Below are 13,716 nucleotides of genomic sequence, written 5' to 3'. Positions count from 1 at the left end.
TGAGGAAACAATACTGCCGCACCACCATCGCCCTCCTCTGCTCCCCTGCCTTCGGCCTCCTCCTCAGCATCCTGTGTGCTCAATGCACCTCGGGGGAGGCCAAAGAGCCCCTAACTTCTCAAATATATTTGCCACGTACTTTGCCATCTGCATTTCCTCAATACCTTCAGGCAGCCCCACGATCCTGGCTCTCTGCCACAAGCACCATCTCTGCCTCCAATGAAGCCATGCCCTCCCATCTACCCCTCCACCTTCTGCAGGGCCAGGCCCTGCACCTCCAGCCTCTGCTCCACTCTCAAAGCTGCCCTAAGGCTCCTCCACCTTCACCAGGTCCTCTGAGGCCTCCTGCCTCTTCTGCTGAAACTTAATGTTGAAAAAATACATCAGTTGAGTAGATCACTGGGCGGGAGATGTAACCCCAGAACCCTCCGCCATCTTTTGCTGTGTCGCACCTTGAATAATTTCTCGTCCTGGCTGCTGCATCTTGCTGATTACACTCCTCGTCTGGTAAGCCATAAACCGGCTCCACAAATGGAGCAGTTCTATTTATCAGTGTTCGTGCACCTACACCAACAACCTTTAAAACAGGCGAAAAAGGACCAAGCAATTCCACTTCGAGTGGGAGATACCATATGTGCGACTACCCGTTCCATGGCAGCCACCGGATGGCCAGATCCAGGTAATCTTAAACCCATGAGTATTTCCCTCAGTCTTGGCTTATTCATTTAAAGAATTGCAAGTAATTTGATTTTAGAAGTTCCAAGCATGTGATATTTGATGATTGTTGATGCTGAAAATCACATTTTCAGCTGTGAAACACAACTGGAAACAGCTAAATTAACAGAAGCTTTGGGACGTTTAACTCTTATTTCTCAGAATTTCTCAGAATACGACAGCTTGTGCCGTAATAAAGGGGCCTTGCTTTGCCTCTTTGTGTTGCTCTGAGGCCTGCCATGTTTTCTACAATGGAGGCTTCAGGGAGTGGCCAGCATGGGAAGTTTGACCTGAAAATGTTTGTGTAATTTATCCTTGTGATCTAACCCTTGGATTCCAGATATTGTTCAGTAAATCTGCCTTTCATTCTCTCCGAAAAACAAACAATACTTACTCCTGCTCAATATATACCTTGAGTGTGATTCCCAGAACTACTTTACAGTACTGCAGAAATGGTCTCCTGCGTTTTGGATTTTGGATAGTTCAGATGTGACTTCTACAGCACTTTTCTAGTTCTCTTGATATAAAGGCTAGCATACCACCTTTTTGATTTTTCCGTATCTGTTTGTGATCTTAATGATCTGAGTACCTGAACCTCCACAGTTTTTAGTTTTTCACTATTTAGAGAATACCCTCTTCTAATCTGAAGTCCAAACTGGATGACCCTCATATTTGCTTAAATTGGAATCATCTGCCACAGTTCTGCTCATTCATGCACTTGGACTATTTATATCTCTTCATAAATGTATGTTTCTGTCTGCACTGCTTACAATGCCACCTAATTTTGTATCATCAATAATTTTTGATATGTGGCTTTTTATTCTATTATCTAAGTCATAAATAAATCTGATGCACAGTTGGAGCCCCTAAACAGATCCTTTCGAGAGATCACAGGCGCGATTCTCCGCTCCCGCGCGGCATCGGGAAGGCCGTCGTGAACTCTGCCGAGTTTCACGACGGCGTCGGAGGCCGCTCCTCGCACCCTATTCACCCCCCCCCCCCACGGGCTAGGAGCGGCGTTGTGAGGAACTCGGCCGCCAGGCCTTGACGCTTGCGTCAAAGCGGCGCACCGAGAATGACGCGACGGCGGCGCCTAAGTGACGTCAGCCGCGCAGGTTGGCCGGCTCCAACCCGCGCATGCGCGGTTGCCGTCTTCCCCTCCGCTGCCCCGCAAGACGTGGCGGCTTGATCTTGCGGGGTGGCGGAGGGGTAAAGAGGGCGTCTCTTGGAGACGCTGGCCCGATGATTGGTGGGCACCGATCGCGGGCCAGTCCCCTCCTGAGTACGGCCGTGGTGCTCGATCCCCTCTCTGCCCCCCCACAGGCCCCAAACCAACCTTTCACGCTATGTTCACGCCGGCAGCGACCAGGTGTGGTTGCCGCCGGCATGAACAGGTTGGAAACGGCAGGCCGCTCGGGCCAGAGAATCGCCGTGAAAAACGGCGAGCGGCGATTCTCCGAGAGGGGGGTGCCAGGGTGGCGTGTCGTGATTCTCCCGGCCCTCCCGCGATTCTCCCACCCGGCGTAGGGAGCAGAGAATCGCGCCCCACTAGTCTCATCCTGTAATTACGCTGCCTGCCCATTATCCCTACGTTGTCTATTGTTGCTCAGCCAATTTTCTAACCAAATCAATAACTTGCCTTCAATTCCGCTTTGACTAAAAGTCGCTTATGGACTTCCAGAAGACATTAGTTAAATAACATCTATATACATTCCATGCCTGCTACTTTAGTTAACCTCTTCATAAAATTCACTCAAGTTTGTCCTGTCAGCTCTCTGATCATCTGAAATCACTAACCTTGTGCTTTCTTTCAATCTATAAAATTCAAAAATTTATTTGAGCTTGATTGCAACTTGCACCATATTGAGCAACTATTATTTTATGTTTTACAGAACAGATTAACTTGCATGTATATTAACTGGTAAATTTACGTATTACTCTTATTTACACTGTTGTCATATCTCTTCCAGCTGGGCCCAATCAGTCTTGTGCTCATGGGGATCGTGGCAATTCATTGCATGCATGTCGTAGTACGGTGTAGCCATCACTTCTGTCAAAGGTAAAATCCAGTGTCCTTTAAAAAATGTTTTTGTTTTTGAGTTTTCCTTTTTACAGTTGGGTGGTTGTATTTCGGTTTTGATTTGTCCCTGCAAATGTTCAGAAGATATTGACACATGCTGGTGTTTCACACATGCTGGTGTTTCACACATGCTGGTGTTTCACACATGCTGGTGTTTCACACATGCTGGTGTTTCACACATGCTGATCATCCTCTCGTAACTCGTTGCATCTTTCTAGATAGTCAGGTCTACTGTGGGAGAAATAACAATGCAGTGAGTCTGTAACACTTTCCAGCAGTAGTCATTGGGAAGCGATTGTAACTAATGAATCACAGTTGTCTTTTCTTTCCCCTTTCCTAAACCTTGAACAACCATGCCAACTGGTGATAAGTAATTCAGCAGAGTTTGGGAGTTTTAGCTTGAGACTTTCATATTTTAGAGGTTTGGTTCTCCATAGAACTATCCTGAGAGAACAAGAGACTTATTAGTTTACAAAAAGAGAGGTGATATAAGTAACCTTATTAAGCAGAGTTTATTGAGCAATGAATTACAGTTTTTTAAGATAAATTTAGAGTACCCAATTTGTTTTCCAATTAAGGGACAATTTAGCAAGGCCAATTCACCGAGCCTGCATATCTTTGTGTTGTGGGGTAGACCCACACAAACACGGCAAGAATGTGCAAACTCTACACGGACAGTGATCCGGGCGGGGATCAGCAATGAAATATAGTTGACATCTGACATTATGATGCTAATGAAGAATGAAGGACATCAATGAAGGATGTGGATGCTTTGGAGAGGGTACAGAGTTTACTAGGATGTTGTCTGGTATGGAGGGCATTAGCTATGATGAAAGGTTGGATAAACTCGGTCTGTTCTCACTGGAATGACAGAGGTTGAGAGGTGACCTGATATAGGTCTAAAGATTATGAATGGCATGGACAGAGTGGATAGTCAGATGCTCTTTCCTAGGATAGAAGAGTCAAGTACTAGGGGACATAGGTTTAAAGTGCGTGGGGCAAAGTTTAAAACAGATAAGCGAGGCAAGTTTTTTTTTCACTGAGATTGTTAAATATATAGAACACGCTGCCTGGGGGGATGGTGGGAGTAGATACGATAGCGGCATTTAAGGGGCATCTGGACAAATATATGTATAGGGTGGAAATGGAAGGATACAGACTCCATAAATGCAGACGGCTTTAGTTTAGGCAGGTACCATAGTCGGTGCAGGCTTGGAGGGCTGAAGCCTGTTCCTGTGTTGTTTTGTTCTTTATTCTTTGTCTGTGGCTTTGTGCCTTATTTTAATTTTTTGTAGTTTTTACTCAAGAACAGAAACTTATTGCATTGTAAAAAGTGATTTGAATAGCGGTGATTTCAAGGAATGTAGCACAAAGGCAGAAATAATACCAATATTTTGTTGCAATTTTAAAAGGAAAAATGGCATGCTGAAGTCAAAAAGAAAAAATGTTAAAATGTTCAGCAGGCCAGACAGCATCTGCAAATAGTAGAAATTAACATTATAGACTGAGACCTTTTGTCAAAATTTCTGAAATAAAAATTATCCAGCAGGTCCAAGGTCTGTTTGTTTTAAAGATGCTGTTTTCGCAGCATTTTCTATATTTTAAAAAAAAAAAATGTCTGAATTGTTGGAATGACTGTTGCAGATAAATGTCCGAGCTTACAGGACTGTAAACTCACAAAGGAACTCGGAGGATACCACCAATTGTAAAGGATTTTTAAAAATGTTCTAAGTGATCAATTTACTGTCTTTTAAGCTCTCCATTTATCTGTTACTTTTATAATGACCATAGACTGCTGACTATTGGTGATTTAACCTGTGGATCACCACACACCTCCTGAAAGGGGCAAGGTTGAGAAAGTGGGGTCTTCATGAATAATCTCAGCCGGTACGGGAATTGAACCCATTCCACTGGCCTCGCTCCGCATCATGAACCAGTTGTAATGGTGGCCGGTTTAACTCACTTGGTTAGACAGCTGGTACGTGATGCAGAGCAAGGCCAGCAGTGTGGGTCCAATTCCTGTCTGGGCTGAGGTTATTCGTGAAGGCCCCACCTTCTCAACCTTGCTCCTCGCCTGAGGTGTATTGATCCTCTGGCTGAATCAGTCAGTCAGCTCTCCCCCTCAAAGGGGAAAGCAGCCTATGGTCATCTGGGACTATGGCGACTTTACTTGTATAATCTGTATATTTAAATATTTAGTAAAATTAATAAAAACATTTCATTTTTCCAATGAAAAATGTCTTGACAAATTAATTAATTCCCTATATCATAATCAGTTGTCATAATGATCAATGAAATCCAAAGCAGAAAGGGATTTTTCCCTCCTTTTCTCCCCCATCCCATTTTTGAATGTGATATAGCTGACTGACTGCCATGTGATTCTAAATGAGGGCTATAATGCAGGAACATGTCCTCTACATAGTGGCTCAGATTATGTGGTTTCATTCTTATCGGTAGTATCAAAGGTGGATATGATACTTGGGAAAATGTACTCCCAAGCAAGCGCAATATTTTGAAACAATGGGCAGAATTTTACCATTTCTTTTGCAAAATTGTGGCAGTGGGCAGGATATGTGTTCAGTTGCTTTCTCCGCTGTATTGCCAGGAACATAGTGCAAAAAAACTTGAAGGGGTGGATCTCGTGACATGAATCTGCCCCGCCAGTAACTTAGTGCTTTTAAAGATCGGAGTTCCATTTCTTCTGTTTTTTATATTTCTTATTCTCCTTTTTCACATTTTCTCCCAAATTTACACCCAATGATCAGTAACGAATGGGAATTGACATTACATATCAATAACAACGATCCCATCCTCTCGCCAAACCCCAGATATTAGTCCGCATGTTAACATAAATAAATGATAAAAAGGAATCAGGAATCACCCAGTCACCATTAACACATACTGTCCCTCTTTTCCCCCCCCCTCCCCCCTGCAACGTTCACACACATCTTCTACCCCCTCAAAGAGCCGGCTCATCCTCGCCCTTGTAAGGTGCGCTCTATACACCAGCTTCAGCTGTATCAGCCCCAACCTTGCACACGAGGTGGAGGCGTTCACCCTCCGGAGCACCTCGCACCAAAACCCCTCCTCTGTACCCTCTCCCAACTCTTCCTCCCACTTTGCATTGATCCTCCTCCAAAATAGCCCCGTAAACCGGCGATACTACGCCCTTCTCCAGTCCCCCTGTCCTCAGAACCTCCTGCGGCAATGTGGAAGCCGGCTCTACTGGGAAGCTCTGTATCTCCTTTCTGGCAAAATCTCGACCTGCTTGTATCTAAGTATTTCCCCCTGCTCCAGCCTATACGGGATTCCATTTTTAAAGGTGGCCCCAGTGCCTGGGGGTGGTGCCCGGGCATGATGCTCTCCCTTCCCTCCCTCCCCGAGTGATTCACATACCTGAGCTACTCGGGTGGGTCTGCCTGTCATGTACATGCTGTGTGAGATGACCAGTCTTAATTCTTGCATCACTGGCAGGGTCAGTAATGTGATTTGGCCTCTGGTGAGATTTTGGGCTGCTGTCACCAAATCTGCCCAAGAAGAATGGGAGCGGAGAATACCGGCCTATCTCTTGGTCGGGTTGGAAATCACATTTTGAGTTTAAGTTCAGTTGACTTCAGATCATTTGACTACCACCAAAGTTGATTAACAATTAGATTTTTTTTCTGTGTTAAAGCAAATGATTAAATACACTTTCACACCTAGTAATTTGCAATGTGACTTGGTGTTCGAAATAAGATTAAATGTATGCGTCATCGCTACAGTTTGTAAATTTTTTTTTTCTGTGTGCAGATTTCAAAAGCAAGGTCTGAGTTATGGTGACACTGTCACATTTGCTATGGAACAAGGACCATTCATATGTCTTCGAAACAAAGCTCCATGGGGAAGGTAAAATTAGATTATTAATCTATAATATTAGAGGATGACCACGTTAAACATTTTTGGGTTGTTGAAAGATTAGGTTTTTGTTTAGTCTCCAGAAGGTGAGTATATCCATTACACTAGATGTTAAGATTAGTTACTAATACTAACCTCTGTGCTTTCCTAATATATAAAGAAAACATTTTGGAAGGACAAGCAATTCTTAATGGTTTCCTTTGCTCTGCAATTGTTTTCAGAATTGACCTGCAAGCAGTTAACCTAATTGATCTCTGGATGCACAGCTTTTAGTTCTTGTGGTATGGAGAAACACGCAACCTTACATTTCTTTATTTGCCACTTTGTTGACAGTTGTAGCTCACATTCTTAGAATGGGGAGATTTGCAGGGGGTGGTGGGTGGTGATGATGAAAGGAAAAATGTTGAAAGGCCAATTTGACTGCAGGCCACAGGAAATAATTTGGGTGCTGTGTAAGATTTCTTTTGGACGGATTATTTATAAATCAGTCTGCTACTGATTTTGAATGTGAGCAATCACCACATGACCCTTTATTGCCGGAATGCTGGATTATTCCAAGATATTAAATTGTTTAATTCCAATTAACTTTGAATCAGAAACAGGGGCAGCATGGTGAAAATGAAAAATGAAAATCGCTTTATTGTCACGAGTAGGCTTCAATAAAGTTACTGTGAAAAGCCCCTAGTCGCCACATTCCGGCGCCTGTCCGGGGAGGCTGGTCCGGGAATTGAACCGTGCTGCTGGCCTGCTTTAAAAGCCAGCGATTTAGCCCAGTAAGCTAAGCCAGGTGGCGCAGTAGTTAGCATTTCTGCCTCACAGCGCCGAGGTCCCAGGTTCGAACCCGGCTCTGGGTCACTGACCGTGTGGTATTTGCACATTCTCCCCATGTTTGCGTGGGTTTCTCCCCCACAACCCAAAGATGTGCAGGGTAGGTGGATTGGCCACGCTAAATTGCCCGTTAATTGGAAAAAATGAATTGGGTACCCTACGTTTATGTAAAAAAAAACTTTGAATCAGAATCAGGGTGGTGTCATGTGAGAGTACCTTTAAGAAATGGGTGCTTATCAAATGGCTGTAGTAGGTGTACCTTTAAGAAATGGGTGTTTGTCAGATAGCTGCGGTGATGTCAGAGCATGGGTGGAGCTGGGCTGTCTGTCTTTCACTTTTGCTTTGAGCTAGCAGCTACATAGTGTGTTCAGTTTCGTTTTGCAGATTTGGAGCTGCATCCAGCAAAACCAGGTGTAATTCTGATTTTCTGCATGAAAGGAATGTTCAAATCACTTGCTAATTTAAAAGTGATAACTGCTCTCAGTAGAGAATTTAAACCTGATGTCTGTGTTGAAGAGGGTATTTGTCTTATGAATGTTGCAAGGAAAGATTAAGGGTTACTTAGAATATTGTGTCTGTGGGATGATTGGTGTTGATAGTTGTTAAGATGTTTACTGTGGGTTTATAAACTGTTTCCTGGTTTCATAAATAAACATTGTTTTAATTTAAAAGTACTTTAGCTTTCTGTTGCACCACACCTGTAAAGTAGGCCCATGTCTCCCCATAACCACAATCCATTAAAAGTTGTGGGTCAGGTGAATTCCAAGATACACTTTGGGGTTCTCTAAACCCTGGCCCATAAAGTGGGCATTCCTTGGTTTCAATAGTGCTGGCAGAATTTAGGTGAGTCTTACGACACCCTGGGTAGTGCATAGTCAATTCCAGCACCAGAGTCCCAACCTCAGTGAATTAACCAATAATTTGTATAGCTTCTGAGATCTTTAACCCTTGACTGCTCCAATGAGTTGCAGGCACCAGAGCTGTAAGTAAAGCACAGAAAAACGTTATTTACAAGAGGAGAGATAAACATGTAATGACAATAATAGAACAACGGTCTGCTAATCTAATTCCCCTTCACTGTCCCACCATCTACCCACCTACATACAAAACAGACACAGTGGGGACGGGAAGGATAAAAAATAATGGGGGTTAAAAGGGTGTGAGAGTAATTTCTTTGCTGCTGAGCTTGTAGTCTTCCTGGGATGGAAGTGTTGAAACCCACTGATTGGATTAGAGCTTCTCGTTTGTGCCTTCATCCAGCCCTCTCCGGCTGTAGGAATTCTTCTGGGGAGTTAATTTCACTTTTTGCAATCTTGAGTCTTCACGCTGAAAGTTTTCCCACCTGAATGGCTCTCAGGCTCACTGAGATAATATTAGAATTCGCGACCTGAGAATTTAAAAGAGGGTTTTCCGTCCACTCAACCACCCGGCCACTGGTTTGGTCTCCTGGCAGGTTTTGGCTGTTTGTGATGCAGAGAGAAAGAAAAAGGTCTTCAAGGCCTTTAGAGATCTCAGGAGAGATTCCAGAGCTGTGCCTTCCGCAGTCTCTCAGAAGTTAAACTTTCACAGGCTGGCTGGAGAAGGTGCTAATCGGCATTAGCTGATTGAGAGCATCCAAACCTGTGCCCCACTCTCTCCTGGACTAAGCAGAACTAAACTTAAAATGGAGTCTGCAGGTTTTGCCAGAATCTTCTGGAACGTCCCACACCAATCAGGATCAAGGGTCAGCCAAGATCCGGGACTACAAAGCAGTGGATTGGCTGCCAGCCAGGTCCATCATAAAATGACATCACTAGACCGAACCAAATAACACATTGCACTGGGCGCTCCTTGGGCTAGACCATTTGGCACCTTGTACTGGGGGTGATTCAGTAATCGTCCAGTTACAAAAGGTTAGAGCCAAAAAGGACAACCTGCAAAAGGAAACAAGGGGACTGACAAAGATTCACAAGAGGCTTCTTAAATGCGAAAAATCAATCCATGTGCAAACAAGAATGGCCTTGGATACATACCCATGCTTGTCTCAGGGCCCACATTTGGAGACTAAGACATCTGAGAGAATTCTGGTCTTTGGTGCATTTACTTTGCAAAAACTCAGATTTTTGTAATCTCTTTAAGGTAGAGAACTTTAATCAAGGAGAGAAATCTTCATATGCTGGTAAGATTATTAGTATGTTCACCATTTATACTCCATTCCAAACTGACATCAATCCTTCAACAAATTGTATCGTTGGCTCTTCACAGATCATAGAATCCCTACAGTGCAAAAGGAGGCCATTTGACCCATCAAATCTACACCGTACCTGTGAAAGGCCACTCCCCTGTCCCCTGTAACCTAACCTGCACATTCCTGGACGCTAAGGGGCAATTTGGCACTGGCCAATCCACCTAAACCTGCACATCTTTAGACTGGGTGGAAACCCATTCAGACACTGGGAGAATGTGCAAACTCCACACGGTCACCGAGGTTGGAATCAAATCCAGGTCCCTGACACTGAGGCAGCAGTGCTACCCACTGCTGCCCAGCTTGCTACACCAAGCAGTTGACTGCCATGAGGCAGCTTAAATATGTCTTGTGGAAAGTAGGTGGCAGCATAAATAATCATAGAACTTTTGGTGAGTGGCACGATTCCCAAAGGTCGGGCTTTACGTGGTATCCATGTAGCCATTTGATTATCAGATCATTTTGCTCCTTTGCCTCCACCACTTGTTTCTTTTCAAGTTTTGCTTGTCAAACCCACTGTTCACCCTGGAACAACTTGGTGAGATAGATTTGGAGTTTTCTTATGTTGTCTTGCTCTGGGCTACGTGTTTCCACGCTACTAGACAAAAATAAAAAAAGAACTAATGTTAGACCGTTTGTTCACTGACATCCCTTCAAATGTGACTTGCGTCTCATGACACCAGGTAGAGTCTTTAAGGTTTTGAGTATGCTGAGAGGGATGAGTGAAAGGGTGACTAGATGCAATTGTAGGATTACACGAATTCTCAGTTCGGGGAGGAATTCTCGGAGCTCGCGCGGATCGGAGAATCGGTGGGAGGGCACGCGAATCCCGCCATGCCACTCTGATTCTGGGCTGCCGATTCCTCGGCGACTGGAGAATCGGCGGCAATCGCGCAGGCGCGGTCGCCGCTGCACCGGTTGGGGGCCGTTGAAAGCGGCTCCCGCAGTGATTCTCCGCACGCGACGGACCAAGTGCCCGCCGGCGTCGTTCGTGTATGGTCCTACCCGGCCGGGACCTCTGCGTTCTGGCTGCGCGGGCCGCCGTGGTTGGGGGGGGGGGGGGGGGGGGGGGGGAGGAGGAAGAAGAGAGCCGACTCACGGGGGGCCTCCGTGGTGGCCAGGGCCGCGATCGGGGGGGGCCAACCATCATAATTCCAGGGGGACCCATGTTCCTCCGCGCCGGGCCCCTGTGGGGCTCTGCCATGTTGCCCGGGGGCCGGCTTGAAGACGGCCGTGATGCGCATGCGCGGACCTGTGTCGGCTGTGTAGGTCCGGCATTCGCGCTGGAGCAGCGCACAGCACTCCGGTGCCCTCCTAGCCCCCGAGGAAGGGGAGAATGACTGGGCCTGGAGGCCCGTTGACAGCGGCGTCGCTCGTGCCTGTTTTGACGCCGTGTCAACACTTGTGTTTCATGTCCTCCAACTCCTTCTATGCTCTTCTTTCCCGGAAAGCCCTGTCAAAGGCATCTGATTAGTGAGCCATCCTGTATTTGGCACCTGTTTTGAATTTTGTCAGCTTGTGAAACTGATGAATTGATCGTTTGCAGTAACAGATGCGTTTCAAATGTGTTTGTCATCTGTTTCTTATTCTGTGACTGTGCAGCTGGGTTGTTAGATCGACTTAAGGGGTAAAGCATTTTAAATATGCGTGGCAGGGCTGTCTTCTTGACTATGCATATTGTTGTGACTTTGGGAATGAGATATAATGTTAGAGCTGAAAGGTCGTGTAAAGGTTTGATATGGGTGAGTAGTAAATGTGGACCAGCTTGATTGGTTACACATTGTTGTGCACTCTTGACCAATCTGTATATTTCCAGATTTCATGATGTGTGCTGTCTTCTACAGCGGTTTTCTTTTCTTGAAACAACCTATCTTTTCAGATGCTGATGGATCTGCGTATTTCCCTGTGCTTGTTTATATTTTGACGTCTCCCAGTTATATTTTTAAAATTTAGAGTACCCAATTCTTTTTTTTCCCAATTAAGGGGCAATTTAACTTGGCTAATTTACCTATCCTGCACATCTTTGGGTTTTGTAGGGGTAAGGCCCTCGCAGACATGGGTAGAATGTGCAAAGACCTCTGCCAATCATGAAGTGCGACAAACATTTTGGTTGAGTACACATATTGAAATTGCCTTGAGACCTGCCCTCATCCAAACATCAGTAATGTTACTTCTTAAAGACACACCACTCCAGAAGAAAATGGTGCAAAACATAGTTTTGATTTACTAGCAGTCTACAAAATGGGGTTATGATAATGGAATACCAGGAAATATAAGAAAATGCAGGAGATTAACTGCTCACCTCCTAACTGGAATGCCTTACAGTTTGCCAATGGGTCCATCAAATGTCAGCTTTAACTCGATGTCAGATTTTCTCCTTGAGACACATTCTTGTGGATCTAGAATCTAATCCTAATACATTTGGCATTTCAATGCAGAATTATGAGCTGCATGTTGCAACTGCCTATCTGCTTCTTGGGTGGATATAAAACATCCCACGGATGTATTCTAAGAAATGCAGGGAAGATCTTCTAGTGTCTAGGCCGATGTTTATCCCTTAACAGACATCATTGGAAATAGATGACCACATTGTTGCTGCAGAATCATGCCGGATTTCTGTCACCTTGTCGTACGTTACAATAGTGAATACACTGTCCTTCTAAATTCATTTAATTATGTGAAGCATTTTACAATGTTCTAGGGCCATGGAAAGTGGTATATAAAGAGTAGTTAGTTCTTTTATTCTTTTTATGTCAGATGGATGTACCTTTAAGAAATGGGTGTTTATCAAATAGCTGAAGTGATGTCAGTGTGTGGGTGGAGCTGGGCTGTCTGTCTTTCACTTTCGTTTTTGAGCTGGAAGCTGCAGTGTTTTTGGTTTTGTTTTCAGAGGTGGAGAGCCGCATTCAAGGCAAGCAGCTGTATAATGATCTCTCTCTCTACAAGCTAAAGAATGCCTCCCGATGATTGATGATTTCAAAGTAATACATGTTTCTGTAGAGCTTTTAAACCTGCTGTCTTTATTTTAAAAGGATTTAACTTATGGATGTTGTTTGGAAAGTTATTAAGGGTTATCTATAGTGCACTGTATCTTTTGAGGGTCGTCAGGGTTGGTAGTTGATAAACTGTTTACTGTGTGTTGATAAAATGTTAACTGGATTCATAGAATAAACATTGTTTTGTTTTAAACATACTTTAGCTCTGTTGCATCACACCTGTAAAGTGGGCCCTTGTGCTCCCCATAACCAAAATCTATTTAAAGTTGTGGGTCAGGTGAACTCCATGAGATACTTTGGGGTTCTCTAAATCCTGGCCCATAATATACGTGTCATGTATAATGAAGAACTTTTAATATCTATTAGATTGACATGCATGCTCCTTTCTTTTTAGGACGACTGTTGAGTTCTTCCTCATCATTACACAACTGGGATTTTGCTCAGTTTATTTTGTTTTCCTTGCTGCTAACATGAAACAGGTAAGCTATCAGTGAGAAGTTAAAATGATTTATTATGACGTTTTAACAAGTGAAGAAAGTATGGTATTTACACCCTATGAAAGTTACTCCTCATTACTCCTTTCATTCATCGTAAAACTCTAACAAAATTACATCTCTTTTGTTGCTGAGAAAGTCAAACCGATTCATTTGTTGTATTTAAAGCATTAGAAGTAACATTACTGATGTTTTCAGCAGACTATTCTGAAGATAAAAGGATACATTAGATTAACATTAACTTAATAGTAGGGATCATTTAAACCAGTTTCAACTGCTGCTCAGATGTGATTATCACGTCCGTCCATCACCGATCCATTCTTTAAAAAAAAGACTCCGTGGTTTGCCATAAAAGGATCCAGGACTACTTTAGATATTACTCTGAGGACTGTATAATCCACAAAATTCTAGTATTCTGTACTTGGTTAGGTATGGAACAAGGCCAGCAGTGCACTGACAATTACTTCACTAAAAGCCCACGAACAC

General features: G+C 44.0%; 1 protein-coding gene across 8 annotated transcripts in view; it reads left to right on the top strand.

Annotated features, from left to right (window-relative positions):
• Positions 1-13,716, top strand: part of LOC119977591 (proton-coupled amino acid transporter 4-like) — a 551,265-nt gene that overhangs the window by 18,089 nt on the left and 519,460 nt on the right. For all 8 annotated transcript variants that reach the window (XR_005463231.1, XM_038818709.1, XM_038818705.1 and 5 more), the window contains exons 5-7: positions 2,685-2,773; positions 6,584-6,679; positions 13,131-13,215. Coding sequence is in view for 7 of the 8 variants with exons in the window: in XM_038818709.1 (XP_038674637.1) it covers positions 2,685-2,773; positions 6,584-6,679; positions 13,131-13,215 (270 nt within the window). In the remaining variant the exon portion in view is untranslated. The remainder of the gene's footprint in view (positions 1-2,684; positions 2,774-6,583; positions 6,680-13,130; positions 13,216-13,716) is intronic.

Source organism: Scyliorhinus canicula, chromosome 14 (genome assembly GCF_902713615.1).
Source record: "Scyliorhinus canicula chromosome 14, sScyCan1.1, whole genome shotgun sequence".
Taxonomy (NCBI): Eukaryota; Metazoa; Chordata; class Chondrichthyes; order Carcharhiniformes; family Scyliorhinidae; genus Scyliorhinus; species Scyliorhinus canicula.
Note: the sequence above shows the minus strand (reverse complement) of the source record. Positions and strands in the feature narration are given on the sequence as shown.